Source organism: Strix uralensis, chromosome 1 (assembly GCF_047716275.1).
Source record: "Strix uralensis isolate ZFMK-TIS-50842 chromosome 1, bStrUra1, whole genome shotgun sequence".
Classification (NCBI taxonomy): Eukaryota; Metazoa; Chordata; class Aves; order Strigiformes; family Strigidae; genus Strix; species Strix uralensis.
Window position 1 is genome coordinate 132,337,548 of NC_133972.1, and position 24,717 is coordinate 132,362,264.

General features: G+C 39.2%; 1 protein-coding gene across 1 annotated transcript; it reads right to left on the reverse strand.

Annotated features, from left to right (window-relative positions):
* Positions 1-23,321, reverse strand: LOC141954330 (kinesin-like protein KIF20A). The gene is made up of 18 exons (XM_074893725.1): positions 23,190-23,321; positions 22,151-22,225; positions 19,268-19,387; positions 18,245-18,383; positions 17,962-18,146; positions 14,354-14,450; positions 13,699-13,893; positions 13,503-13,614; positions 11,751-11,822; positions 9,539-9,685; positions 8,784-8,949; positions 7,297-7,467; positions 6,507-6,646; positions 5,138-5,303; positions 3,396-3,513; positions 3,246-3,313; positions 1,484-1,603; positions 1-276 (listed from the first exon to the last, which is right to left on the reverse strand). The coding sequence occupies exons 1-18, from the start codon at positions 23,319-23,321 to the stop codon at positions 1-3; spliced, it is 2,499 nt and encodes an 832-aa protein (XP_074749826.1).
* Positions 23,322-24,717: the final 1,396 nt, after the last annotated feature.

A 24,717-nucleotide genomic window follows, 5' to 3' on the forward strand; every position in this document is an offset into this window, starting at 1 on the left:
TTATTCTTTTGCTTTATAAGCCAACAGTACTTGTTTTCTTGAAGGGGATGAGGCATCTTCATACTTCCCCCAACCTTTACCAAGAGGCATACTGGCAGTGGCTGCTACTGTGGATTTCAGGTTAGCCAACAAACCTCTCCTGGGTTTTTGTTGTTTTGGCTCCTCTAGAGAGAAAGGCTTTTTCCATTCATCAAGTTCTTTTTGCAGGGAAGACACTGTTTCTTCAAGCTCCAGAACGCGTTTAGCCCAGTTCTGAAGACTATTCATTTCTTGATCCTATGAGAATAAGGCTGTGTTAGGTACATGAACACTCCAAGGTCTTTTCATGTAGTTAATTTTCTGTTTCAGGTTATTTTATTATGACAGTAAACACCCTTTTTATTACTATGCCAAATGGCTATTCAATACCCATTTCTTCTGAATTACTTTTATGTAATTTAGAGAAGAGCAAACTATGGGGCCATCAGAGACCAAGTCTGACTAAGAAGCTGATGCTAAAATGCTTGGACACACTATGCAAACAATTGCTGCTGTTCTAGGAACCAAATAAAGAAGGCTTTCCTGTCTTAACCTGCAGTTACTGAAAGCAAAAACTGGTCAAATCAAAACTCTTATCATAGTCATAAACCTGCTAACCAGGACTGAATAAATGCTTTGAGTGAGCAGAACAGAGTCTTAAAGATGCTCCCTAATCCTTGTGGTTAACAAAAAGGCACCTTCCTATGTCTTAGAACCAATTAAGAAACAAAGTTCAAGATGAATAATTTTCAGTCTCAGACTTAAGACTAAAAAGCATGCAGAAGGCAATTCAATGTTCAAAGGAAAATATCACTAAGCAGTCTTATACCTGCCTTGCTTCATTTGCAAATTACAAATGAGACATAGATGCAAAGTGTCAAGACTTCAAAATTTTCATTTTTTTATTTAGGAATCTAGTTGATATCTGAGGTCAGATGCTGTCAACTTTATGAAGTCCCTGCTTCTGAAGGAAAGATTTCTTCTGTTTCAGTATTAAGTAGTTTACCTGCCCATATCTCTTATGCAGCTTGGCCACCTCTGCAAGACTGTCAGTATAGCTTTAAAGCCTTAACAGATCCTTAGGTCTTGTTGTGCTAACACTTGTACACTGACACCTTGCTTGGTCTCAGCAAAAGACTTCATGACTAGAGTTCTGAGTAGTATTTTCTTTGCTCAACAATAACTTGTGGCATCTTTAGATTAGCAAGAGTTGTCAGCACAGTTACCCTATTGACTGAGTCTATCACTTCAGTTGAAAAATTAGTCTTCTCTTACAAGATACAAAGTCAAGGAGTGAAACACAAGGGCTCCGAGTTCTTGATTCAGGAAGTTAGGGACATAAAAAATAACATCAGAAGAAATTAGTAAGACTGAATGGTGGTTTTGCACGTACAAAGATGCAGAAACATCCAGTACAGCTATAGATACAAGCCATAATAAAGTTGCTTTTAAATTATTGACAAACCTTTAGCATGATTGTGCGCTTCAGCTGACTGTTCTCTTCTGCCATTTTTCTGTAGCCTTCATTAGCTTCTAGCAGGGTTTCATTTAGTTTCTGTATTTTAAACTTCAGAGATTTTATAAGCTGAAAATAAAACCCATACACACTGAAGTTCAAGATGACATGTTTTACATTCATTTAGTTTATGACTCGAACCCATACAGACACTGTAAGAATTTCCGATTAATACTGAACAGTGCAAACTGCAAGATCAAAGCAATGAAGATGAAGTCTGCTTCTCTCAACCTCCTATGTCCCAGCCCATCATTTCTGGTGATAAAATACAGCTGGAGCATTCAAGGGCTGTTGTGCGGAAGCTAATAGGTTTACACAGACCTGTCAAAGAACAGCAGCACAGACTAAGCTACTCCTGGAACAATCTGCTCCTTTTCAGTAAGGGTAATGAAAAGAACACTCTGGTCTCCTTAACACTGTTCATATAATGAACTGGAACACAGCTACCACAGAAGACCTCACCTTTCTGATGGGAATATTGATGGATTAAGTCCCGAGACAGAAAAGAAACTCTGAACTAGCAAAATTAATGTTATTAATTTACTTCTACAAAGTTGGAGTGAAAATATCCAGATTGCTAAAAAAAAAAATCGCCTTTTGCCCATGTTTAATGGCTGAATGGGAAGATAAAAAGAGTAGTGAATTACTCATCACACATGTACAGATATGTGAGGCAAAGCAGAAGGGCACTGATAGAACCAACTGCTTTAAACTGCTCTCACTTCAGTTATTGCCAGGCAGCAAATCCATCATTCTAACACTTTCTAGCCACACAAAACAATAAATACTGTATCCCATTATCAAGCTAAAAGCCAAACTTTCATCAAAATTTGTAATTGACATAGGAAATGGAAAATTATGTAGAGCTCTCAAGGACAGGAGTGGAAAACAAATGCCAGAGCCATAACATGAGACATTAAACTTGGTAAGGAAAAAGTTTTTTTTGGAGTAGGCTTTCTCAATAGAAAGGGATTTAAGTTCACTTTCCATTTACATGGTTTATTAGAATCAGCTGAAACTATTTCTCTAACCCCTGCTTCTATTTGTTATTAGTGAAAGGAACAAGGCTTGTTTCTTCCCTCCTCCCCATTCTCTTTAAACATGGGAAACTAACAGTAGCCTTACAAGAAGTTCATTCAATGTATAAACTAAAAACACATACCTAAAAATAACTAATATTAGTTTTTCATAACACAGACAAGCTCATAATTTCCACCTCTATCTGCTATTCAGAACACAGGGGTCTTGTTTGTTGGAAGAACAGAGACACTACCCTTTACTTAAGTTTAAGGGAACAGTGGAGTTCAGTACTTACAGAAAGGACTGGTTTAAGGCACTATTTCAGCTCTAGATCTAAACTGTTACCAGATTCTGTAACTGTTCCCCTGAGCATGAGCAGGCAGCATTTCAGGAAGGAAAGCACTGAGGCCATGGCAGCAACACTTACAACCAGTCCCAATACTTCCCTGCTTCCAAATCGCATCATGTTCACCATGTGACTTGTTAGAGTAGATGCCTTTACAAACTGAAGCCAGAACACAGACAATATCTGGCAAAAGTCATCCACAGTTGGGCAAGGGCTTTTTTTGTAAACTTGACCCCATTTGCAGGAATCTTCATGCTTTTGTCTATAGTGCAGATCTTTAAGCATCGAACCATGCCAGTTTAGGACCGTTATCCCCAGATTTGTTAGATACTAAGCAAGAGCTACCTCTTCTTTCTCTTTGCACTGTTTCTGTAATCCTTCATTGGCTCTCTTCATTGTCTTGTTCATAAGATCTATAGGCAAAAGAAAAGTTTGATCGTTTACACACAATACCAAAAGTAAATCGAACTTTGAATATCCAGATTAGATTCCTACCTAGTTCCATGTTATTTTCAGTAGTCAATATATCTGAATTCGGACTTCCCAGAGCCAATATCCTCCCTGACTGTTCATCAAGTTGCCTTTCCAATTGCAGTATTTTACTCTCTCTATCCTGAAAAAAGAAGGGCACATGGTAGAATGTGTTTAAATTTCTGCTTAACCTGACACAGTACTTCACATCCTTCAGTTATACTACACATGTATATGCAGTTTTAAAATAATTTCACAGGTGGAAGTTGTGATGGTTATGGTTGAGAAATCACAGTAAGGAATAACACTCAGATCACGAGACCTTCCAGGAGTCAACTCTTCCAGTCTCAAAATTTCCAAACTGTATTAAAAGTAACCATATGGCAGAAAAGAAACTTTAGTGCATCTGTGTTGAACGCTGTTACCAGTTAACTTGCTAAATAAGAAGGAACATAATTCATAGAACTAAATTTTAATCTCAATCTCTTTTTCAGTACCTGTCAGCTTGCTAGGGTGATATTTCAGAGTGAGAAATCAAACAAGTGTCACCATCAAGAAAAGTTATTCATCTAATTCTGGTTCTCTGAAACTGCCCGCTCAGAATTCATGTTGTGCTCTCCTTTGTCAGTTAAGAATTTTACATCTTCAGGATTTCATCAGTTTCTTATCTGACTTGCTACCAAGACCATCTTGTTCTTTGATTCTTCGCTTATGCAGCCTTATGGCCAGTGTAAGAGGCAGCTATAAATACAGACAGCGCTATTAAAACTCTTTTCCTCCACCCCAACATGGTGTACAGCTAGGGCTTAAGTGAACATAAAACAGAGTCTAAGTGGGGAAAAAGACAAATGTGAAGGAGGTGGAAAAATAGAGGCCATTACACAATACAGTGTTGCTTGTCAGCAACCTCAGTGGAGAGCTGTAAGAGCAGAAATGTTTATATATCACAGCCTACAACAGAAACCCAATTCCCTCATGTCTTGAAAGGAACCTGCCTACCAGTGGAGTAAGACATCTTATCAGTTCCCGAACAGGAGAGCACAGTAGGAAGCACCTCTGGTGTACACCACAGTTATTCTATTCTTCCACTACAGACCTTCTGAAAAGACTGAGACCTACAGGTCTCATCTGCTGCCTGGATACACTTAGCCATCTACACAGAGGCTACATTAAAGACTGGTAGAGTTGCACATGGCTAACGTGGCTCAGCTGCAAAAGGAATAGCAACTTACTGATGCCAACCCTGAGCAGTTCTAGGTATAAGTACACTCAGGAGATTAAGTTCTCTCCTGCATACAGTTTGATCCCTCATCACAGTTTCTTATCCCACAATCCTCCCTCTAGACCTTCAGAGAAGAAATCCATTATAATTAAAATAGCTACCCCATACTAAATTCCCCACCACCCTTTCAGACTAGCTTTTTACTCTACACCCTACAATCCCAAGGATCTCCACAAAGCCAGACTGCTGTATACACCATTCCTCTAGGTGTTCCAATCTCTGCACTACAGAGATAAAGATGACTTGGATGAAATTGAACTGCCCTCAAAGATCAGGAAGTTTAGGTATACACTACAGGTAGTGTAAGACAGAAGACATCTCTATCCTTATGGTTAGCACTGGGCACCAGAACAGCTAGGCTGAACTGCAAATTATTTTGACTGTTCAGTGTCACGTTTAGGATTCCTGAATGATTCTGTTAAGGAAAAGCAAAATTTACAGTTAAGAAGCTAGCACACATTTTTTAGCAGCAGTTAAGTCATACCTCAACTTTCTCTTGTTCAGCTAGAAATTCTTCTATGGGAACATAATGGTCTTCAATTTGTTCCATTGCACACACATACGCATGTTTCTTGATGGCCTCTTTATACATTTCAAACTTGCTCTCCAGTTTTTCTTCATAACTGTCTTTCATATCTTCCAAGCGGTTGCTGAGAAGAACATGTTAGTTTTATTTAATCTGTTAGCATTCCAACTATTACAATTTGACTATATGTGTTCAACTGGCAATATCAAATTTATTAATCTAATCATAAATAGTGATGTTAAGAGACCAAGTAGTACTTTTCTCCCTTTTCCCTTTTTATTCTTGATGATTCTACAGACTTGCACCAAGGCATAACTTCTACTTGGCATACACCAAAAAAAGTGCTATAGAAGAATATACTTAAGATCTGTCAAACAAAAGTTTTTTTAAAAAAATCCACCAACATGTAGTGATAGATATGATTACATCCAATTAGACCTAATATTTGAAGCATATTTCCAGGGGGTTTCTTTTACATTGGGTTTTCGTGGGGTTTTTTTCCATTAAAGATAAATGCCAAATGCATTCTGGCTTATTATTTTGATACATTATACATTACTCCTGTCAATTTAAAAAAAAAAAAAAATGGCCCCAGCGGTGACACAGAACATCACCTCAACAGAGAAAAAGCATCACTGCCATTTCATGTGTTTTAGGCAAAGGCACCGAAACAATTTTCAAGTCACTGCAGGTGTAAAAACACAGTGTGTTCTGCTGGCAACTTAACTTGGGGTTAGTCTCTGTTAGCAATTCAAACAGCAGTAAACTGATTTCAAGAAGAGAAAAGTGAATTCGGCTTAAGTAATCTGCACACACTTGAAAAAAAATCCCAAATTAGTAACATCAGTGCAAGCAGGCACAGTAATTTATAAGATAGTAAGCTAATAATGGTTCATAAATCATCCAGGAGAGCTCAAAGAGATATAATTCAAACTACCTTACACACATGCATGCATATTAGCATGGCCAAGTGCAAGTTTTGGAACAATCACAAGCCTCAGTGAAGTACCTGTAACAACCTTACACATCTGCTAAATACTAATAACAAGTCAGGACAATCTCCAGTAATTACAAATTAAACAGAAACATTCATCAGAAAGTAGCATTACTTTTTCATTGTACATGGGAAGAGGCTTATCTGTACAAATTTATTTTAATGTTTCTTCTTCCCTTTTCATCAGAAGCTTTAAAATTGTCCAACCCTAACTTCTCTAAATAACATGAGTATGCATGTCTTGCATATACATACATATGTGTATATATAAATGTATGCATTTATGTATGTTGGAATCCTTTCAGTCTTGAAGAGCACTATAATATGACTTGCCTCCAAGCTTCCTCTGTTTCCAACAGCTGTCGGAACATTGCTTCTGCCATCTCTCTACGTATCTTCACCTCCAGAAGGAGTTTACTTTGCCTTTCTGCAACTAGCTTCTCCTTTAGGTTCTCTGTAGTTTTCAAGAGATCCTAAATTTAACAATTTCAGTTCAGAAAACAAGCTAGAAACACATACATGTCAAATGAAATATTCATACAGACATCCACAGAGGATGTTTCTACAAGTCTATATTTTCAGGGGGGGCTGCACCAAAGGTTAAATATTTTCAGACATTAATTCCTACTGCAAAGACAAACTTCACCATCTTGATGGTTTCTGCTATCAAAAGGTTAACTACTGTTTTGGCATTTAAATATTAATTTGTACAACCATTTAGCATAAAGTCTATTTGATTTTTACAGTTTATTGCTATTAGACTGTATAGCTTCATTTTCAAAATGCTGCATCTTAACTTGTTCCTGCTGTTTCCAAAAGAACACTAATGACTAAATAATGCTGTTTTAAACACATACTGCTTCCTTATTCTTCTCGTCGAGCAATCAGTTGAATTCCAAATTTAGCACTTGATCTAACCGGAAAGCTGCAGGCAGCCTTCCACAACTACACTTGTTCCCTCAGAACTAGGCCACTCTAAGTTTAGGTCTGCCTGACACTGAGCAACAGCTTACAGTTCTCATTTGATACAGCCTCCAGCACATCTCTTATGGTAAAAGATTCTAATATTAGAACTAATAGCAATGGTTTTCTTGGGTACAATTTTGAGTAGATGTGTATCTACCTCATGACTCAGAATGGTGATGTCCACCTCCTCTTCTATGGAGGTTTCAGAACTGTCAGGAAAGTCACCTACAGATGCGTTAGCATCAAAGTGCATGATAGGTTTGCCGTCACCTCCAACTAGCTTGGGTGAAAAACAACCAAAACTTTTGGGTGGGATTGTCTGGGTTACCTAGAAAATCCAGAGTTGAATGCACTGATTTAGCAATGCTGTCAATATTGCAGATAGCAGAATACTAGGAAGAAGTGGTATGAATACATCATTGTATTTAGACTATATTTAATGATTACAAGAACATTAACAAAGTTTTACATGTCTTTTAGCAGACAAAACCATCTATCAATACAAATATAAGACTTAGGTACTGTAACAGTGAAAATGGGAAAGATCATCTACTAGCAAACTTAGTATGCTTGCCTAGAAAGGTGTTTTCTCCCCCCCTAAAATACAAGGTTTTAGTGTAGTTTCCTGGAAAGTTAATGAAAAGAAGCAAATCCCTAATACATTTGCGCCTTCCTGAAATACTGGGACCAGGATTCAGCAATTCATGCTAGTTGCATAAAGATTTTAAGTATGTCTGTCATAGGACAACATATCAGAGAAGCTTGTCTCCTCAGTGCACACTCTTATCATGAAAGTTGCAGCTGAAGAGAATTAGAAAAATCGTTCTCTGAGATCACATTAGACATGCCATTATAGACTTGGAACATGTCAGAACTAATCCATGGTTCCAGACTAGAAAAGGACTTTATTTCTGCCATGAAACACAGCATAGCGTACCATCCCAGTCCCTACAAGCAGCAGCTTCCAGGGAAGCTGAATTAATTTAAGACCAAACATCAACCCCAAGTCCTGAATTTAATGGGAGGCTGACAAGCAGAGAGCTAGCAGAAAAGCACGACAGCATGTAGATTTAGCAGAAGGGGTTTTGCCTCTAAAGGAGAGGAGCACACTACCTTCAAGCATTAACTTACCAATAAAAAGCCTTCCCTTTTTTTTGTTATTAATTACTGGCACTTAGTCAAATAGGAGTAATGCAGGCACAAAAGATCTCATTTAGACTACAAAATAAGAGGTTACTTCTTTTACTACCACCACAAGAAGTTTTGAACAACTGTCATCTTGTGCAACAGATGCTTAACTGCACACAGGTTAAACAATTAATCAAAAGCTTGACTCAAAATCTTACATTTGCTCAGATATATGGTATAACCAGTCATATTTGAAAGTGCTCTGACTACTTTTTACACAGAATGTCGGTGGTGTAGAACTGAACAAGCCAGAGAGCTGCAACTATCTTAACTTCTTACCACAAATAGGTCTGAGGATGGGCAAGACTACTAGAAGCCTTTTAGAGGGAAACCACATGCAGAAGAATATGATGCATCAAAGGTCTGAATCACACTCAAGTCCATACAACCTGATCATTTCACAGACCCATAGTAACAGAAAATGCAGAACATCCAAGAAAGTAGATGAACTCTTACCTGTTTGGCTATAGCTGAAAATTTCATTACATGCAGTGTTTCATGATATGTGGAAGCATGCTGATTAATGTTTACAATCATACATGCTTTGCCTTTTCCACAAAAGAATGGCTGAAACAGACGAGTCAGTTTGCTCTCTCTGAATGGAATATAGCTTGGTTTCATCCTTATGGAGAAAAGAATAAAAAAATAGTGAAAAAATATTGTAAAATTTTATGATATTATAATTTAGCTTAATCCTGTTTCTCTCTTTCAGGAAAGAGATCCAGCACGATACTCATATTTAAGCCTAAGCTATTTCACATCAAAGAGCAAGGTCTTTCCTGGATCTCATAAGTTCCCCAAAAAACTGATGTATTTAAAAATAAAAGTAGTATAGTGTTTGCATCACAGTTCCCTAGTGTTACAAAGCAGACACCGGAACAAGCCAAAAGCTAAGTACAGGACATCTGTCAGATGTCTGATGAATCCACCTGTATAATTTGGAGGTGGGAGAGGACAAAACAGGAGCTCTGTACACAAAGTGTTTTGCTCATACACACACACACACTAAAAAAAGCTTAGTAATTTTCTGCTAATTGCCCTTTTTTATTCTTCACAAACAGTTCTAGAGAAAGAATGTTCATTTCAGGTATTCCAGTGACATCTGTAATAAAGAAGGTTTACAAGATTTTGTAGATTTCCATTTTCCTCTGACCATGTGAACCCCTCACAGAAACATAAAGGGATGCTTAGGGTTTCAACTTGTCACTTACTTTGGATTTTGATTTTGCTTCAGTGCTGCAATGCATTTTCCAAGGATATGAAGAGAATTATTAATATTTCCTGCTTCTTTTAGTCTATCTCCAAAGGCTTGTGTTTTATTACACCTCTCTGATCCAGCCAAGTCACAGAAAGACAACCTGCAAGAAAGAATGATCTAGAGCACACATATAAACTTGTTTTTAAACAGTTTGAAAATAGAACTGCATGTCTTTTTATTTCCTCATGTGTCTGAAGTGTAAATGAGTGACTCATTTCAGCCTACCCAGATCACAGGATAAATTGTACTCTAATATTGACATTTTGTCCAGGAGGCACTACCCAAGGTGTTTAGGATAGTCACACTATCCTACCTATCTTCCCATTCTATATAAAGATACTTGAACAAGATTGCTGCTTCTAAGATAGTCTATTCAGCACATTTAAAGAAGTCTGGTTATAGCGTTCATCTTTGTAGGCATTCTTACACAAAGAATTCAGTTTAGGAACCCAAATTTTATTGCAGTCCTAAGGTAAGTACTTCTAGACAAGAGAAATTTCTGAAAGAGTTTTGCATAGTGTGACTATACTACAGAAGCACTTTGACAGTCACCTGCACCAGTTCCAGCACTGAGAGGACTGCAGGTTAGTAGTATGTTTCAATACAGCACAGTCTGCCTCTGTTGGCCACAGAACCATTGGTTCACTATTGCGAATAAGAGGCCAGAACTCCTTTCCCAGATCATCTTAGAGCTCTTTGTTGGGCTATAGCAATTATGTGCATTTAAACTCAGGTCACTGAATTGTCCCTCAATGTACAATAGGTTACAGTCAGGGGCAATTATCCTGGATAATCAAGGAATTTCACCACTTTTACTTTATATTAAGAAATCTATTGAAATACAGGAAGCTCTGGAAGTTCGATAATTTATGTAGCCCAACTATTACTCACTTATACATACATTTATTTACATAAAATAACACCTTTGTAAGATCATAGGCTTTCACACAGCTGAAATAGCTACATGTTAATACTATACATATTAATAAGGCACATATTTCAACTGTGTGAAAGGCTATGATCTTATGATCTTTATTTTTTTCAGTACGAGATGAAGAGCTTTTTTCTTCCTTAAGCAACACACAAACTTTGCCATCCATCTAACAGCTGCTGCAAGCTTTGCCAGGGCAATACACCAAGACAGGGAACAGCAAGGAATACAGATGCAGTCATTTCCTCAAGTTAGCTTTCCTTAGAGTATTTATCACTGTAATGTCTGATATTAAAAGGTTATCTCACAGCGAGGTATATTTATTACCATCTCTGCTCAGCAGAGACAAGAGAGAAATCAGAAGGATCTAAGACTGAACTAAAACAGTCTGATACAAGCTGTCCTCATTTTTCCATATCAAGATAAATGGACAATTCATGAGGAAAAAAAACCAGCTATCTATCTAAATGGCTTCAAGCCAAAAGATTAGGCTACTTCCTCTAAACCACAAAGGAACAGAGAGGTGTAATGATTTAGCACTGCTCTCACGGGGTGCACTTACATTAGCATTTTAGATTAGGAGAACAGTTTTTAAGCAAATCCCTTGATGATTCCCTCCTACTGTAGATTGTACCATGAAGCAGTCCCAGAGCATGTCGCCTGCATTCTTTTTGGATGACAGACTTGAATTTGTGTTCCAGGAGCACATCAAATGTGCTGCCACAAACATTCAACCCATAAACTCTAGTCTGATCCCAAAGTAGAAAGATACACTGCAAGGTGCAAGCTGTGCCACCACAAGGTGGCACAGCTTGCACCTTGGGTCTTCAGCAAACTGCTGCAATCCACAACTTCAGAGACTGGCTTCTATCAGCCAGCCATTTGAATACTCTTGACACAATATATACTGTGGTATTACCTAGTACTACTCTGTCCCCACCTTCCCATTATGTAAGACAGTATACATATATTTTCCTCAATTTACGTACTACCAAAAGTTTCAAAGTTTGGCTGAAAGAACCTGTTAACAGAATAAATTAAACAGGGAAACACTTTGACGGCTGTCCCTATTGGGTTTCCAGTCAGTTTTATGCTGGCAGTAGAGTTCTGATTTCCTTCTCAGCTCTCAGAGGATTTGTTTATTACAAGAAAGTTCACCAGTTTAGCAATCTTACACCTTAACAACTTTTCTAAAATATTTACATTCTTGTAATCAGGTGAAGCATTCACTTACTCTGAAACTCCAAGAACACGTGGCTGATGCTCAGCAGTTAGCTTTAGTAGCCTGATTGAAAATATACTGTGACTGAAATGGAAAGAAGTCCTTTTTAGTAACCACAATTATGAAAAATAAGCAGTTGCTGAAGCAAGGTAAAGTATGTATGCTACTGAAAGTTCAGTGCTGAAGAAAGAACAAGAATTAATTCACTAATTTACATTAGTTACCTTCACAATGCATTCATTCAGCAGCAAAAAGCAGCAATAAAAGTTATATTTTGTGACTTTCCATTTCTTTCAATACAGGAAAGGGAAAAGTATCACATGGCCTACAAGCCATCTTGGAGTAAAAAAAAGCCAGTTCACTTAAGTCTACTGATCAGAAGATGAGTACTTAGGTAGCCACTTCATATACAAACTTCAGTCAGTTTCTGAACTCAGTAAATCTGAAGAATTAACTTCTTAGAAATAAATAGGTGAGGGGAAGAAAACAAGGTTCGACAGTCCTGTAATTTTGTCTACTTCAACATACACAGTTATTTGTTCAGTTTTGAAATTATTCTGTTTTCTACAAGGTTGAATTCGTAACACTTGAAAATCCAGTTATTCTGTTTTAGATATCAAGCTACAAAGGCACTGGAAATGCTGTCTGAAAACCAAAGAGAAAAATCCCAGAACCAGAAGCGTCCAGTTTATCCAGTCAGTCAGGAAACACAGAAGACAAACTTCTCTAGTACATATTTAAAGCAGTGCTTTATTCCTCAGCACCAACCCACAATTTAAGAACTAAGTTTCTAAAAAAAAAACCAACCCCACAAACCACACAAAAAAACCAGAACAAAACCACAATTTAGAAACAAGCTAAATGGAAGTCAGCATATTCTCTGGAGCAAAAAAGAGGACATTCTAGGCACAACACTTTGCCAGAAAAGCACAAAATTCTTTTCTGCACTACATTAGGCTTGAGTGAAATTCAAGTGGAATCTTAGCATGAAATTTAATGGCAGCTGTCTTTAGCTACTACAGAACGGCCTAACTCTTGATTTTTAGAGAAATAGCAAGCTTAGTAACCCTATGATTATATTAGCTAAATATACAACATGGCCCTTCCACACTTAAAGGACAAATTAATACAAGGACATTAAAATCAAGTAAGAAGCATTTTCAACAGAAAGTATACCACCTTCTCTATTTCTTCCCACTTCATCAAGCCAGATTCTCCCTGATCCCTCTTCCAGAGCTGGGTAAGAGCTAGGAGCTTAATTCTTAAGATACCAATGAAGCTCAGCTAGAACGCAGGAATTTAAAAGCATCTAGATAATCTAGCAGCACTGCAAGGTACTGCACAACTCACTCCTTCCTACATCCCCTACTGACAGGCTCCAAGTTTCCAAGAATTATACTGCCAGTGATAAAGAATTATCCAGCTCTTCCTTCAACATCTTCACACAGCCATTCCCACTCAGCACCATTAGCGTTTGCCAAGATGTACAGCCCTGCTGGCACTCAAAACTTAATGTGATTTGATTTTTTTGGTTGTCGAGAACTATGAATAGCAACCCAAGTCCAGCTACTATTAAAGTCATAGAGCCACTCCTAGCTGTCTTTCAGAAAGAATTTCATAATAAAACCAGAATAATCAAGGAAAGTCTTAAACTATTATTGAAGAGTGGTTCATTTCAAACATATTTTAAAGTTTTCTCCCTTCTCCTCCTCCCTCCCCTTAAAAGAAAAGGGACAGAGTATGCTTATAATTAGAGGAACAAACCTCCTACTTGATTGCTCATTCATTCTAGTACAAGCAAAGCTTCGGTTCTTGTTTCCTACTTTTAGCATTTTGCAGGCTTCTTCAGTGCTCTGAATGTTAATCCACTTTAAATCTGTGAAAAGAGATCTCTTAGATAGAGTTCTGATCCTCAAAGAAATTCTGTGAAACTGACAAGGTCATAAAACAGTGTTATTACCTTTAATATAAGAATTTCCTCCTTGATCCTCACAAATTCTTAAGACTCTGCGCTTCTGAGTTTTTGATGTAGATAATACATTTAATAGGTCATACACATATTCATTGTAAATTTCACAAAAGGAAATCCATACAGATGCTTGTATTCTTTGGTGTGTATTAGTTCTAAACGCGTCAAGTGGAACAAAGTTCTCTGCTAACCCAAAACAGAGGAAGAGTTCAACGATCAAACAACTCACTGATAAATTTTAATTGCAGTATATAGAGCCTTCTGAAAGGAGGAGGCTTGTATGTATCTATGTTGCACAATCAGATACACAGTAATGAATGATGGAGTTTACCCAAACTTCTCAGCAGTCACCTGGAACCAGAATATGTCCAAGTTCTAAGCTATTGCTCCCCTTTGCCACAAGCTCCCAGCAGTTTATACATTAGCTTTGCAGAACTAAGTCTCCCTCTTCCACCAAAAAGAGCAAAGCTATCAAAATATTTTTACATAATTACTCCTTCTCTGGAGCTGAGCCATTAAAATTTGGTTAAAAACTATATATACTTTGTAGTGTAGTATAGAGATTTTTTTAATCCACCAATAGTCACCCACTTATATTACTAAATGTCTTTTTTTTTTCCGCCCCCACAAAGTTTTTCCACTTTACCTAGTGAATGAGAAGGAAGACTTTTTGAAGTACACTTGGAAGAATCCGACTCCACATCACACACATTTGTAATAGTATTTGAGGTGTTTTCTGTCTCCTTGAGAAAATAAGAGACCATTATATCCACATGAACAGACTATGAGAATAGCACAAGTTAAAAATGGCAGTAATTCCAGTATTTAAGATTTAAATATTGAAGTAGTATTAAGTGTTAAGCCACCCTTCCTCTGACTGCAAATGAAATGTTTTTAACAATACCGAACTAAAAAAAAAAAAAAAAATCAATAAATGCCTTTTCCCTCCCAGGAGTTGTTGTTCTCTGCTACTCTCAGCAACCTGTTTTGGAGGCCAATTGCTGCTGACGTAGGAGACTTACTTTACAGTTCTGGGAGAAACACGATTCTCTGTCAGACTACGACAGCCTAGAATGCCTTTTATGAACAATTGGACAAATATGAACAGTGCTTCGGTCAACCAAAAGAACTGGAGAAGTAAGTTTCTTTCAGGGGCAGATGGCAAGGTGGTGGGCAATGAAGAGACAAAAGCAGTAGAGATTCTTAATTTGCTTGCTTGTGGCAAATCACAGGCTTGTGCCAGGTCTGTGAGAGTATGAATCAAACTTACTGTAAGACCTCAGACAGAGTGAAATGACAGCATCATAAAGAACTTAAAGATCTGATAAACCAACAGTCTATGTTGGTTTAACTCAGACTGAATTAAAAGGCCATTCAAAATCCTGTATAGGTAATGGCACAGTTTCTTTAAGTACACACATTTGCTGAATTTCTTAACATCAACAAAATTATTTAAAAGCCTGCCAAGACTTGTCAAAGCATAGGCTTCAAATTACCCCTGGGAAAACTAGTATAATGAAGTAGCAACTCCTACTATATAGAGATTCCAACATCTCCACATACTACCTCCTTCCCCATATTTTACACACTGATATAAATTTTCATTAGGACATTCACCCTGATTTCCCAAATCCCAATCCTGATAGAGGGTCATTCTACAGTAGAAGAAGGGAATGGATTCAAAGTAGTAAACTTTAATGTTCTAGCTATTTGAATGCAGTGACAAGTTCATTATGGACTGTCTACTCATGCCTATGTTACTCATTTGGTATATCCAAACCAGAATTTTTACAAATAGCAAAGTATGAAGCCATACTTTCAGATCTTCCATTTTGAAGATAAACAGCACATGATTTCATCATCTTTTATTTTATAAGTGACCATTTTGCAAAGATTGCACTGTCTATACCTTTATTTTTCTTGAGTAGTTACAAGTATAACCACAAGCACCGATCCTCTTCATTCTGTTTGTGAAATACAAAGCATAATTCTAAAGCAGGGTAGGGGACTGACACACATGGCACATCTATGCGTGTCAAAAATGTATTGGAATGTACAAAACAGTCCCACGGTACTTGTGCACGTGATAAGTTTTTGTAAAGATATTTCAACAAAACTGAGTGAATTTGCTATGTTGCTACACTGTTCTTCAAATCGTAAGACCAAACACAGAAAAGAGCTGGAAGATGACTGCCTGAAAACAAGTGGGAACAGGAACTGACATTGTTTGCCAGTGACAGAAGATGACGCTTAATAGCAAATACAAGGACAGGTGGGAATAGGAATGCAAGTAAAGCAGCTTTTAATCCAGTAAAAAACAGTCTCTAATCCCATGAAAATAGAACAAGGGAAGGAAAGAGAGGGTGTGAACCATGCCAAGCAAGTTTTTGCAGCAGCACTGTACAGAGAACATTAACAGTAGAACATTAAATATAAGGGCATTGCAGTAACTCAGAGCGGTTTAAACCGAGAGAATGAAAGGAACAGCAAGCTCTTTCTGCATGACATGTAAACTGAGCCTGGGAAAAGGGCCTACAGAAATCCACGTAAACCAAAACCAAGCTCACCAAACCATATCTGCTCTCAGATTACAAGCTTGAGTGAGCATCCGAACAGTGATGCTATTCATTCACAAGCTATCAAGAAGCACAGCTTCAGTACTGGGGATGGCCAAGCTATCACTACGGAAGGATTGTAACACAAAGGCAGGTCTTGTCATGCGTTATTTTCTAGATGCATTTTTACATTTCCTTCCTGATGGTGGAGTCTTGCTTGCTTTTCACTGTAATGCATCAATATCTAGATCACCTACTGCAACATTCAGTAACTAAACTGTTAATAAAGTCAGAGTGTGATTTAACAAAAAGGAGTATCTGTAAACTATAGAGTTATCTTCCAAATAAGATATTTGACCTCCTATTCTAGACCTTGAGCTCCTATTTGTTCCCTCTTGCAAACTTGTAGGTTCCATAAAGTTTTTAAAAATATTTACCTACAATCCCCTCCTGACCACATCAATTTTTTCAAGACCTCCATCCCCTGCGCATGCACACCCACAGTGTGAGTGAACTTTTAAGGCAGTCAAAATAAATATGCAATCTTTAGTATCTTTTAGATTTTTCACCTGAGATCTTTTCTCAAAAGTTAACCAGACTCAGACTAAACAAAGTTTGGTTTGCAGAGTTTAAATTAAGCAACAGAATTTAGAGTGGAACTTTATGTATGATTTTGACTCACAGAAGAATATTTCTTCAGAGCTAACTGAAGTACTTTAACAACATTGGTATTAAAACCACAGAAAAAAGAAAACCCAGTCAATCATTACTTCTATACTTCCCATTATTCATTCAGAGTGGCTTTGAATGATAATCAGCTAAACCTACAGCATTTGGGGATTAAATGCACAGAATCACAGTTCAGGTTAAAAATGTTCTGAACAAAAGGAAAAAGAACCAGACATCTTGTGACAATTTGCAGCTGGGCTTAGAATTATAGAACAGTCACACACACAAGGGTGCCCATTTTCTGGCGAGACCAGTTTCTTACACAGGAAACAGAAATGACTAGATAATGAGAACAGGAGGCTGCCACAGTAAAGACTCCTCTATTCTACCTACAGTCTTCAGAGACCAGAGTTAAAGATACATACAATCCTCTAAAGCAGACTGGAATCCTTTTAGGAAATTCATTTTGTGGCATCTCACTTGCTGTATCAGAAAAGTTTCTTTATGAAGTTACATAAATCACACATTTACAAACTTTAATCTGCCTTAAAACTGTCCTTCACCAAAAGGGACTCTTCTGCCTTCTTCACTGCCCCTGCTAAGACGTTGCAATCATCTCTCCTGAGCTACTACTAGCATTTGAGCAACTGCCCTGAGATCCAGCCCGGGAACTTGACCCAAAAGAAGATTCACTTAAGAAGCAGGTTTTAGATAGGTCAGCTCTCAGACTTTTCAAGGGCTAGTGTCACCACAGTGTCAGAACTGCTCCTCTATAGAAATCCAGGCTTTGGCTTTGCAATGGTTTTTGGTTTGAACTATGTGCTGCCTGCTGCAGAAAGTTCTTCCAGTTTACCCTGAGCTCCAAAAACAGTCAGTTACCTTATTCCAAGGTTCACCAAGTATCCATACTGTAGATTTAGATAAATCTAAAGAATTAATAGTGAAACAGAGATTTTATTAAAGATAGTCTATTAGACAGGAAGCTTTTAAGAAGCTTCATTCATTAACAAGGAAGTATTTGGTCACTGACCTCTTTCAGTGATGCAAGAATAGCAGTTTTTATGGCTTCTTCTTGCTTAACTTGTGCATCTTCTAGTTTCTTAACATTGTTGCTCAAGTATGGTTTAAAGTTCATCTTCAGGTAATGTCTTCCTCTTATGTGGTTAAAAATCACATCAAGTGAGCGAGGTAAAATACCAAAATCTTTTGAAGTCCCTTAAAAGCAACAAAATATAAAATGTAGACATTCATATAAACTTCTCATTGGATTTTGACTTGATTGTTATATATGCTTTTTAGCAAACATTTTATACCTTGGATAGTGAATGTCTTGCCTGCATTTGTAACCCCATAAGTAAACACCAGTCCATTCACTCCATTAACATACATTCCTACCATCTCTTTCATTGAGCCTTCAAAAAATTCACTCTGAGTAGTTTCTGGTCCAAAGACCTTGAAGAAGGGGTGGGGGGAGAGAAAGAAAAAAGTTATAAATGGCACAAAGAAGTTTAATATATCAAAGTGTTAAGAACCGCCTAATAGTGACTAGTTTTTCAGAGCAAGCTCAGTAGGACATACCAGCTTAATTTTCTGTCTTACCTGAACCACTTCTGATTCAACGTTTTCTGTTGGGTTCTCATAGGATGCCTGCTTAATTCTAAGAGGCACTCAGGCTTGCATTTATTTTTTCATATTTTCCTACTCTAAAATAAACTGCTTAGAATGCTACTGAGCACATACTGTTTAGTGGATACTTTCAAGAGCTCTGCTGGTGTGCACAACTCCCTCCTCCCTCTGCACCAGTCAGCATTACAATGGTCTAAATGACTCAATGCCTGGAGCTGTTTTTCTTTTGATATTGTAAGAACAGAAGTTAGTGCAGTAGGTGATAGAGTTTTAAGAAACTTCCTTCCAGTATAGAAGACTTAAGCAGTTAGGCTACTATTCTTTCAAAAGTCCCTAAACATATGCTTCCACAAGTCCCTTTAAACATGCGATTTCCTGTTACACTTCCCAGATGAGGGCATCTGCAGGAACAGCAGAACCACAGCTAGTTTGTGCCTACAAGACACTTCCGTGGCATCTAATCAAAGAAAACAAGAGAGCTGCCAAAGAAGCTTCCTTGTCTCATCTAATAGCCACCTCCATTATAATACAGCTTTCTTGACAGCCTAACAGTAATTAAGGAGAAGTCTGGTTTTTTTAAGGCAAGTACCACCACATGTAATTCATAGAAGAAAAACCACATTGCATGATGTAATGATAAAAATTCTATTTTTATCATTACAGTGGGAAAAAACAAACTATAAATAAAAATTAGGGAAAAGTTTGCCTACCTGAGAAAAGGCGAACCTGTGCACAGAATGACCAATCCCTCTTTCACTGTTTTTCGTTGCAGAAGACTCTTTGGGTGCATTAAGAATTACTGTCTGAGGATCTTCAATAGTTACACAACCCTTAAAAAACATGACAAGGTAAACCAAAACACTACACAAAATTATTTAGGAAGAAAGCTATCTGAAAAAAAACCAAAAAAACCCAAACAAAAACCCCCACAACAAACTAGTGTTCTTATCTATTTACCACAGCTATGAACAGTTGCAAAATTTACACATAATCCCTCTTGAGGTGTGTAACAACTACAGAGATGGCCACTTTACATGAAAGCTAGAGTGTAGAGAAAGTTACGGCAATTGTCTAGAGTTTTCTAAGAGATTTTAAAATTTTCTAGGATTTCTTCCAGCAACTTTTTTTTTTTTAACTTTCTAAACCCTGGTATTTTGTGATTGTGGCTCATGGTACCCTATACAGCTATGAAAACAAAGCTATATAGAAATTTACTGGTTTTGCACCTCAACATTTTCAGTGTGAAACAAGCCATGACCAGCATAAATAAAGTAAAAAAGTTTGAACCATTATCCTTTGATTGACAGATGTTATCAGCAATGAAGGAATCTGAATTAGTTTCAAGGCCAACTTGATTGCTGTTTCTCAGTTAAGTAAAGGCAAAATACAATTACCTAGCATTCACTAACTAGATAAATGTAGAATGCAGTATCACAGGAAAATACATTTTACATCAGACAGGTCTACCAAAAATACTGAACTACCAGTACAACCTATAACAGTGTCTTGAAGCATCAGCCGCAAGGATTGTTTGTAACTAAATCCAACATTTATGTTCAGAGGCTGGCCGGAGTTGGTAAGAGTAATAATTTGTGTGTAGCACATACATAGGAAGTACTGCTCTTCCTAGGAGTCTCAATGAACAAGTCTGTTTATCAACTGGTATAGAAGCTCTAAGAAGCTGAGTACTGAATTTAAACCAATCACTTGCTCACTGTGCCAGGCTCTAAGCCCATATACTCTTTAACATTCCTCCCACATTCCAGGAACAGGAAGGCTGGTCAGATGTTGGATTCTTCTGTAGCTCTCTAGGATTTAGTACATCTGCAGCATGTGCCAACAGCTGCCACCAGCCTCATAGAAGCTCATGAGTAGAGGCCTTGAAGTAGTCAGATCTGCAGAGCTGGAATCCAGCTGGTAACACGTCACTCTCATTGTCTCCCCCAGCTAACCCTGCAGGTCAGTTGGCAGGAGTCGGACCATTTCTGGCACTGTACACATTGTTTATATCCGAAGAACACAACTTCCTGCTCTCCAGTGGGTGACTCCAGAGAACCACTGGCGGTTGTATCAAGAGTAAAGAATCTCATCCAGAACTCTTAAGCTTTACTTGCATAAATCATTATCTCTATAAGCAACAACAGATCAGTTAACCTGTTGATTGTCTCTGTTTAAAGCATCAGTTTGCAGCTGTAAGAAACAGGGCCTGGGTTCTACTTTTTTTTCTTTTCTTGTTACATATTTGGAACAAAGACGCTTTCCTGAAAGTTATGCATGGCAGGGAGGAAAAGAGGACCTAAAAATTACGTTGATATCTCATTGATTATAGAGACGGGAAGGGTTTTTTTGTTGGTTGGTTTTTGTTGGTTTAGGTTGTTGGTTGGGTTTTTTTTCCCATTTGTTACCAAGCATCTTCCTCACAGATTCAAGTGATAGTTAAGAGAGTAGAAAACCTTGAAGACACTGAAGATCCTTCAAGCATTCATAGATTTTGGAGGCTGAGGAGAAAGCCTTCATACCATGCAAAACAGGTTATACAGATAGTATGTTGGAAGATCAACAATGGCATCATGAACCATGTGAAAACAAGAGCTTTAAAAAAAAAAAACCACAAACTTCAGCACTTAATTTTTGCCTTCCTCCCTGCTTTTAAGAACAAGTAGTTTCACTAATGGCTGGGTAGTCAGAAATTTCCCATTCCAAAGAGGGATGAGATAAGTCATAAACCAATTTGATTTTGTAAATCAATTTCCCCTTACAGCCAGCTCAAGTTGCTGAACGATACCAAACTGGAAGCACTGTGGCAGTGCATACTACTCCACAAGAACTGCCTAAGGAAAGGCAAATGAAAGTTGAGGAGGAAAACAAAATCCAAGTGAAAAAAAAAAAGATTCCAACTCTGGCAGATCAAATGCAAGAACACATTTTTAAAAAGCAAATCACAAGAAGCAAATCAGAACTAATACCAAATCCTTCTCCAAACAGATCAGGAACAAGAGGTCTAGCAGAGAGCCTGTGAGGCCCTGCAAAGATGAGAGAAACACTGCAGAGAGCTCGTCCTCTGGGGGCAGTTAAACGAATTCTTTGCATCAGTGTTTACAGTGGGTTGGGGCAGGGAGGAGTATTTCTGCATGTTTGCATGTGCACATATACATGCATACAACACTGAAGCATCTGAATCTGGTAGTATAAACTGTAGAGGTTATAGAAGAATTTGACAGGATAAGCAGCAAGTCACCAGGATGAGGTAGTAGACTATTCAGGCATTCCAAAGAAACTCAGGGTCAGGTACCTGAATTACTCCTAGAATTGTATAATGTCTTCCATGAAGCTCCTTCATTTCTTGAGTACTGTAGATCAAGAGTGACACCAACTTTTAAATAACATACCCAGTAGAATTTTGCAGAGCTACAGGTGTGCATGTCTGTACCATTCAAATTAATAAAAGTTGTGATTAAAAGAATTATGTTTATCAGGTGCCCACTAATTCTGTTTGGAAGAAGTATATGGCTTTTATAAAAGAAATCCTGACTTACAGTACTAGGTGTTCTTTGGGAGAGAAGAAAAACTTATTTCTTAATTCTACAACTAACCTGAGATTCACGGTTTTCAATCTCTGCTATAGAAAAGGGTCTCACTCTCAAGAAGACTTTCAAAGGTTGATATGCCTATTCATTAAAAAAAAAAATAGTTATAATGGCCACTTTTGAAACAGAACACCCCCAAATCATATCAGCACACATCTCTGATGCAGTATTTCCTGTTTTATCTTACTGCCTCACTTTCTCCTTCCTTGTGAAGTTCATACCCTAAAGTTTGATTTGTGTCTACACCTCCTATTGTCCTTAAGTAACCCCTTTCTCTGTGTGTGTGTGTGTGTGTGTCCCCATTAGTGTTCTTTTATGACAAAGCCAATATTTTGATTTAAAAAGAGCGCACTATCAGAGGCATAAACTGCACTGCTTCCACCTTCTGGTCTCCCTCTGTACTGAATTCAAGCTGTATTTTCTAACAGCTGCTCTGCACTACTGCACTTCCATTTTGTATGGAGCATGTTCAGTTAACAGATTGACACATTCAGCCTCAAGGGACTGCTTTGTTACCAGGCACAAGCCCCTCATCTTCCTCATAGTAACAACCATGAAATAGTTCCCAGTTTCTAAGATGGGCTTTTCCATCCCGTACCATTATACAAAGCTTGCCCCCCATCCAGGTGAACCAATAATAGCAGGGAGATTTTTAGAGGGATCCCAGCATTCCTTTTCTCACACAGCTTCAAACTTGCTGCTTCAGCAACTTGTTCATTCAGGAGATGGATTTACCTGAGCTCTCCACAGCCCTCCCATGACCAGCACTCTACTAATCATACAAAATTAAGTCACATTCAAAGCGCAGTTACTGAAGTCCTTCCTTCTCAGAAGCTTAGCACAACACATCATGCAGCATTGACCATCTGCATTTGCTACTGGCAATGAGCTATTTGTACGCAACAAGAAGTAAGCAGAAGAATCAAACTCATCCTGGGTGCAGCAGAAAACAGCAGTTCTTGCCAAAGAAAAATTTGCCAGAATTAAAGCTTAAAAAACCCCAAAAAAGCACAATCAGAAGACATATTACAAAACCAATTCACACCTCCTGTTCCTCTGCATTAGGCAACATTGTTGACTCCATAGGTGAGAGTTCACCTGCTAGATTCAGAAAAGAAACTGATTCCAACGCATCAGATACTTCTGCAGAAACATAGTTTTTCCCCTCCTTATCCATTGTTCTGCACAAATGAACTTGGAAGGTAAAAAAAAATAATATTTAAAATCCATTATTTTCTCACAGAACAGGCAAAACCATGTAAGGAGCAAAATAGAAATCAAGGTAGCTTGTATATAATAAACAGGCACTTCTAAAGAAAATAAGGTCCTCTGAAGAGGTTTGGGAGCATGCAAAAACTGGCAGTTGGGTTATACTAAGAAACACCCAAGTGAAAGCACACTAACGGCCTGCCGGGCAGTCCTCTGACCCACCGGGAGCACAGCCTGTAACCCCCACCCCTGAACGAACGGCTCAGCGATCCCCAGGCGCCGGGGACTTGCCGCCAGGCCCAGGCCCGCGCCTTCCCGCGCTCAGCCCCGAGCCCACCGCGCCCTGCCTCGATGCACCGGCGGCTCAGGGCCCCGTTACACAGGCAGAAAAGGGGCGGCCGCGGGGGGCCGGGCGGCCTTGGGGGCCGAGCGGGCACGGCCGGGCGGGCGGCCCCTCGGCCCCCGGGGGAGCGGCCGGGCACGTGGCACGGCTGCCAGCCGCGCGCCGCCGGGCCAGCGCTCACGCGGCACCAACCGCCGCTACCTCGCCGCGCGCGGGAACCCACGAGCCACGCCCGCGCGGGCGGCGGAGGGAGGATTTGGGCGGGGAAAGACGGGCGCTGATTGGCCGAACGGGAGGGAGCGGGGGCGGCGGGTGGAGCGGTGGTGATGGACAGGCCCGTACGGCACGGGAGCGGCTCCCTCCGCCCGGCAGGGGGCGCCGCCGCACAGCGCAAGGCAGCTCGCGAGTCGCCGCCGCCGCCGGGGGGGACACGGGACGGGGGGAGCGTCTGCAGTGCCTGCTCGTGACGCAGGATTTATTTATCGTTTTTAATAAGGCCCGGGGGGAGAAGGGGGCTCGAACGGCGAAGTAAGGCGGCGCCGGGAGCGGTAGCTTAGCGGCCAGGGGAGGGGTGTCTTGCCTGACTGAGAGCGTTCTGCGGGGAGGGAGGGGGGCGACACGGGCCGGCAGGCACCTTAGTATTCCCATCAAAACAGTTGTTATTAGAGGTGTTATGTAACCGTTTCGACGCCACGCGGTGTTGTTGTAAACCAAGTAGAAAAGAAATCGCAAAATGTTCAGGCTCCACAAAGCCAAAACTGGGACAGGTGGAGGGGAGCACGCACCACACCTGAAGGGACGTGCAGGAGCCTAAGGCCCATCACCCTCAACGGGCTTTTGGTAAAGAGCAGAGTCTTCACAGATGAGCTTGTCTATTCAGTGGGTAGGGAGACAGTTTTATTTCAGTAGAAGACCCAGAGGCAAAGTTGTATTTGTCCTTAAGAGTAAGTTGGAGGCAGGTGCAAAGAAGCACACACTCAAAAGACCACAGAAAACTCATTTTTAGAGCCACAGCTGCTCA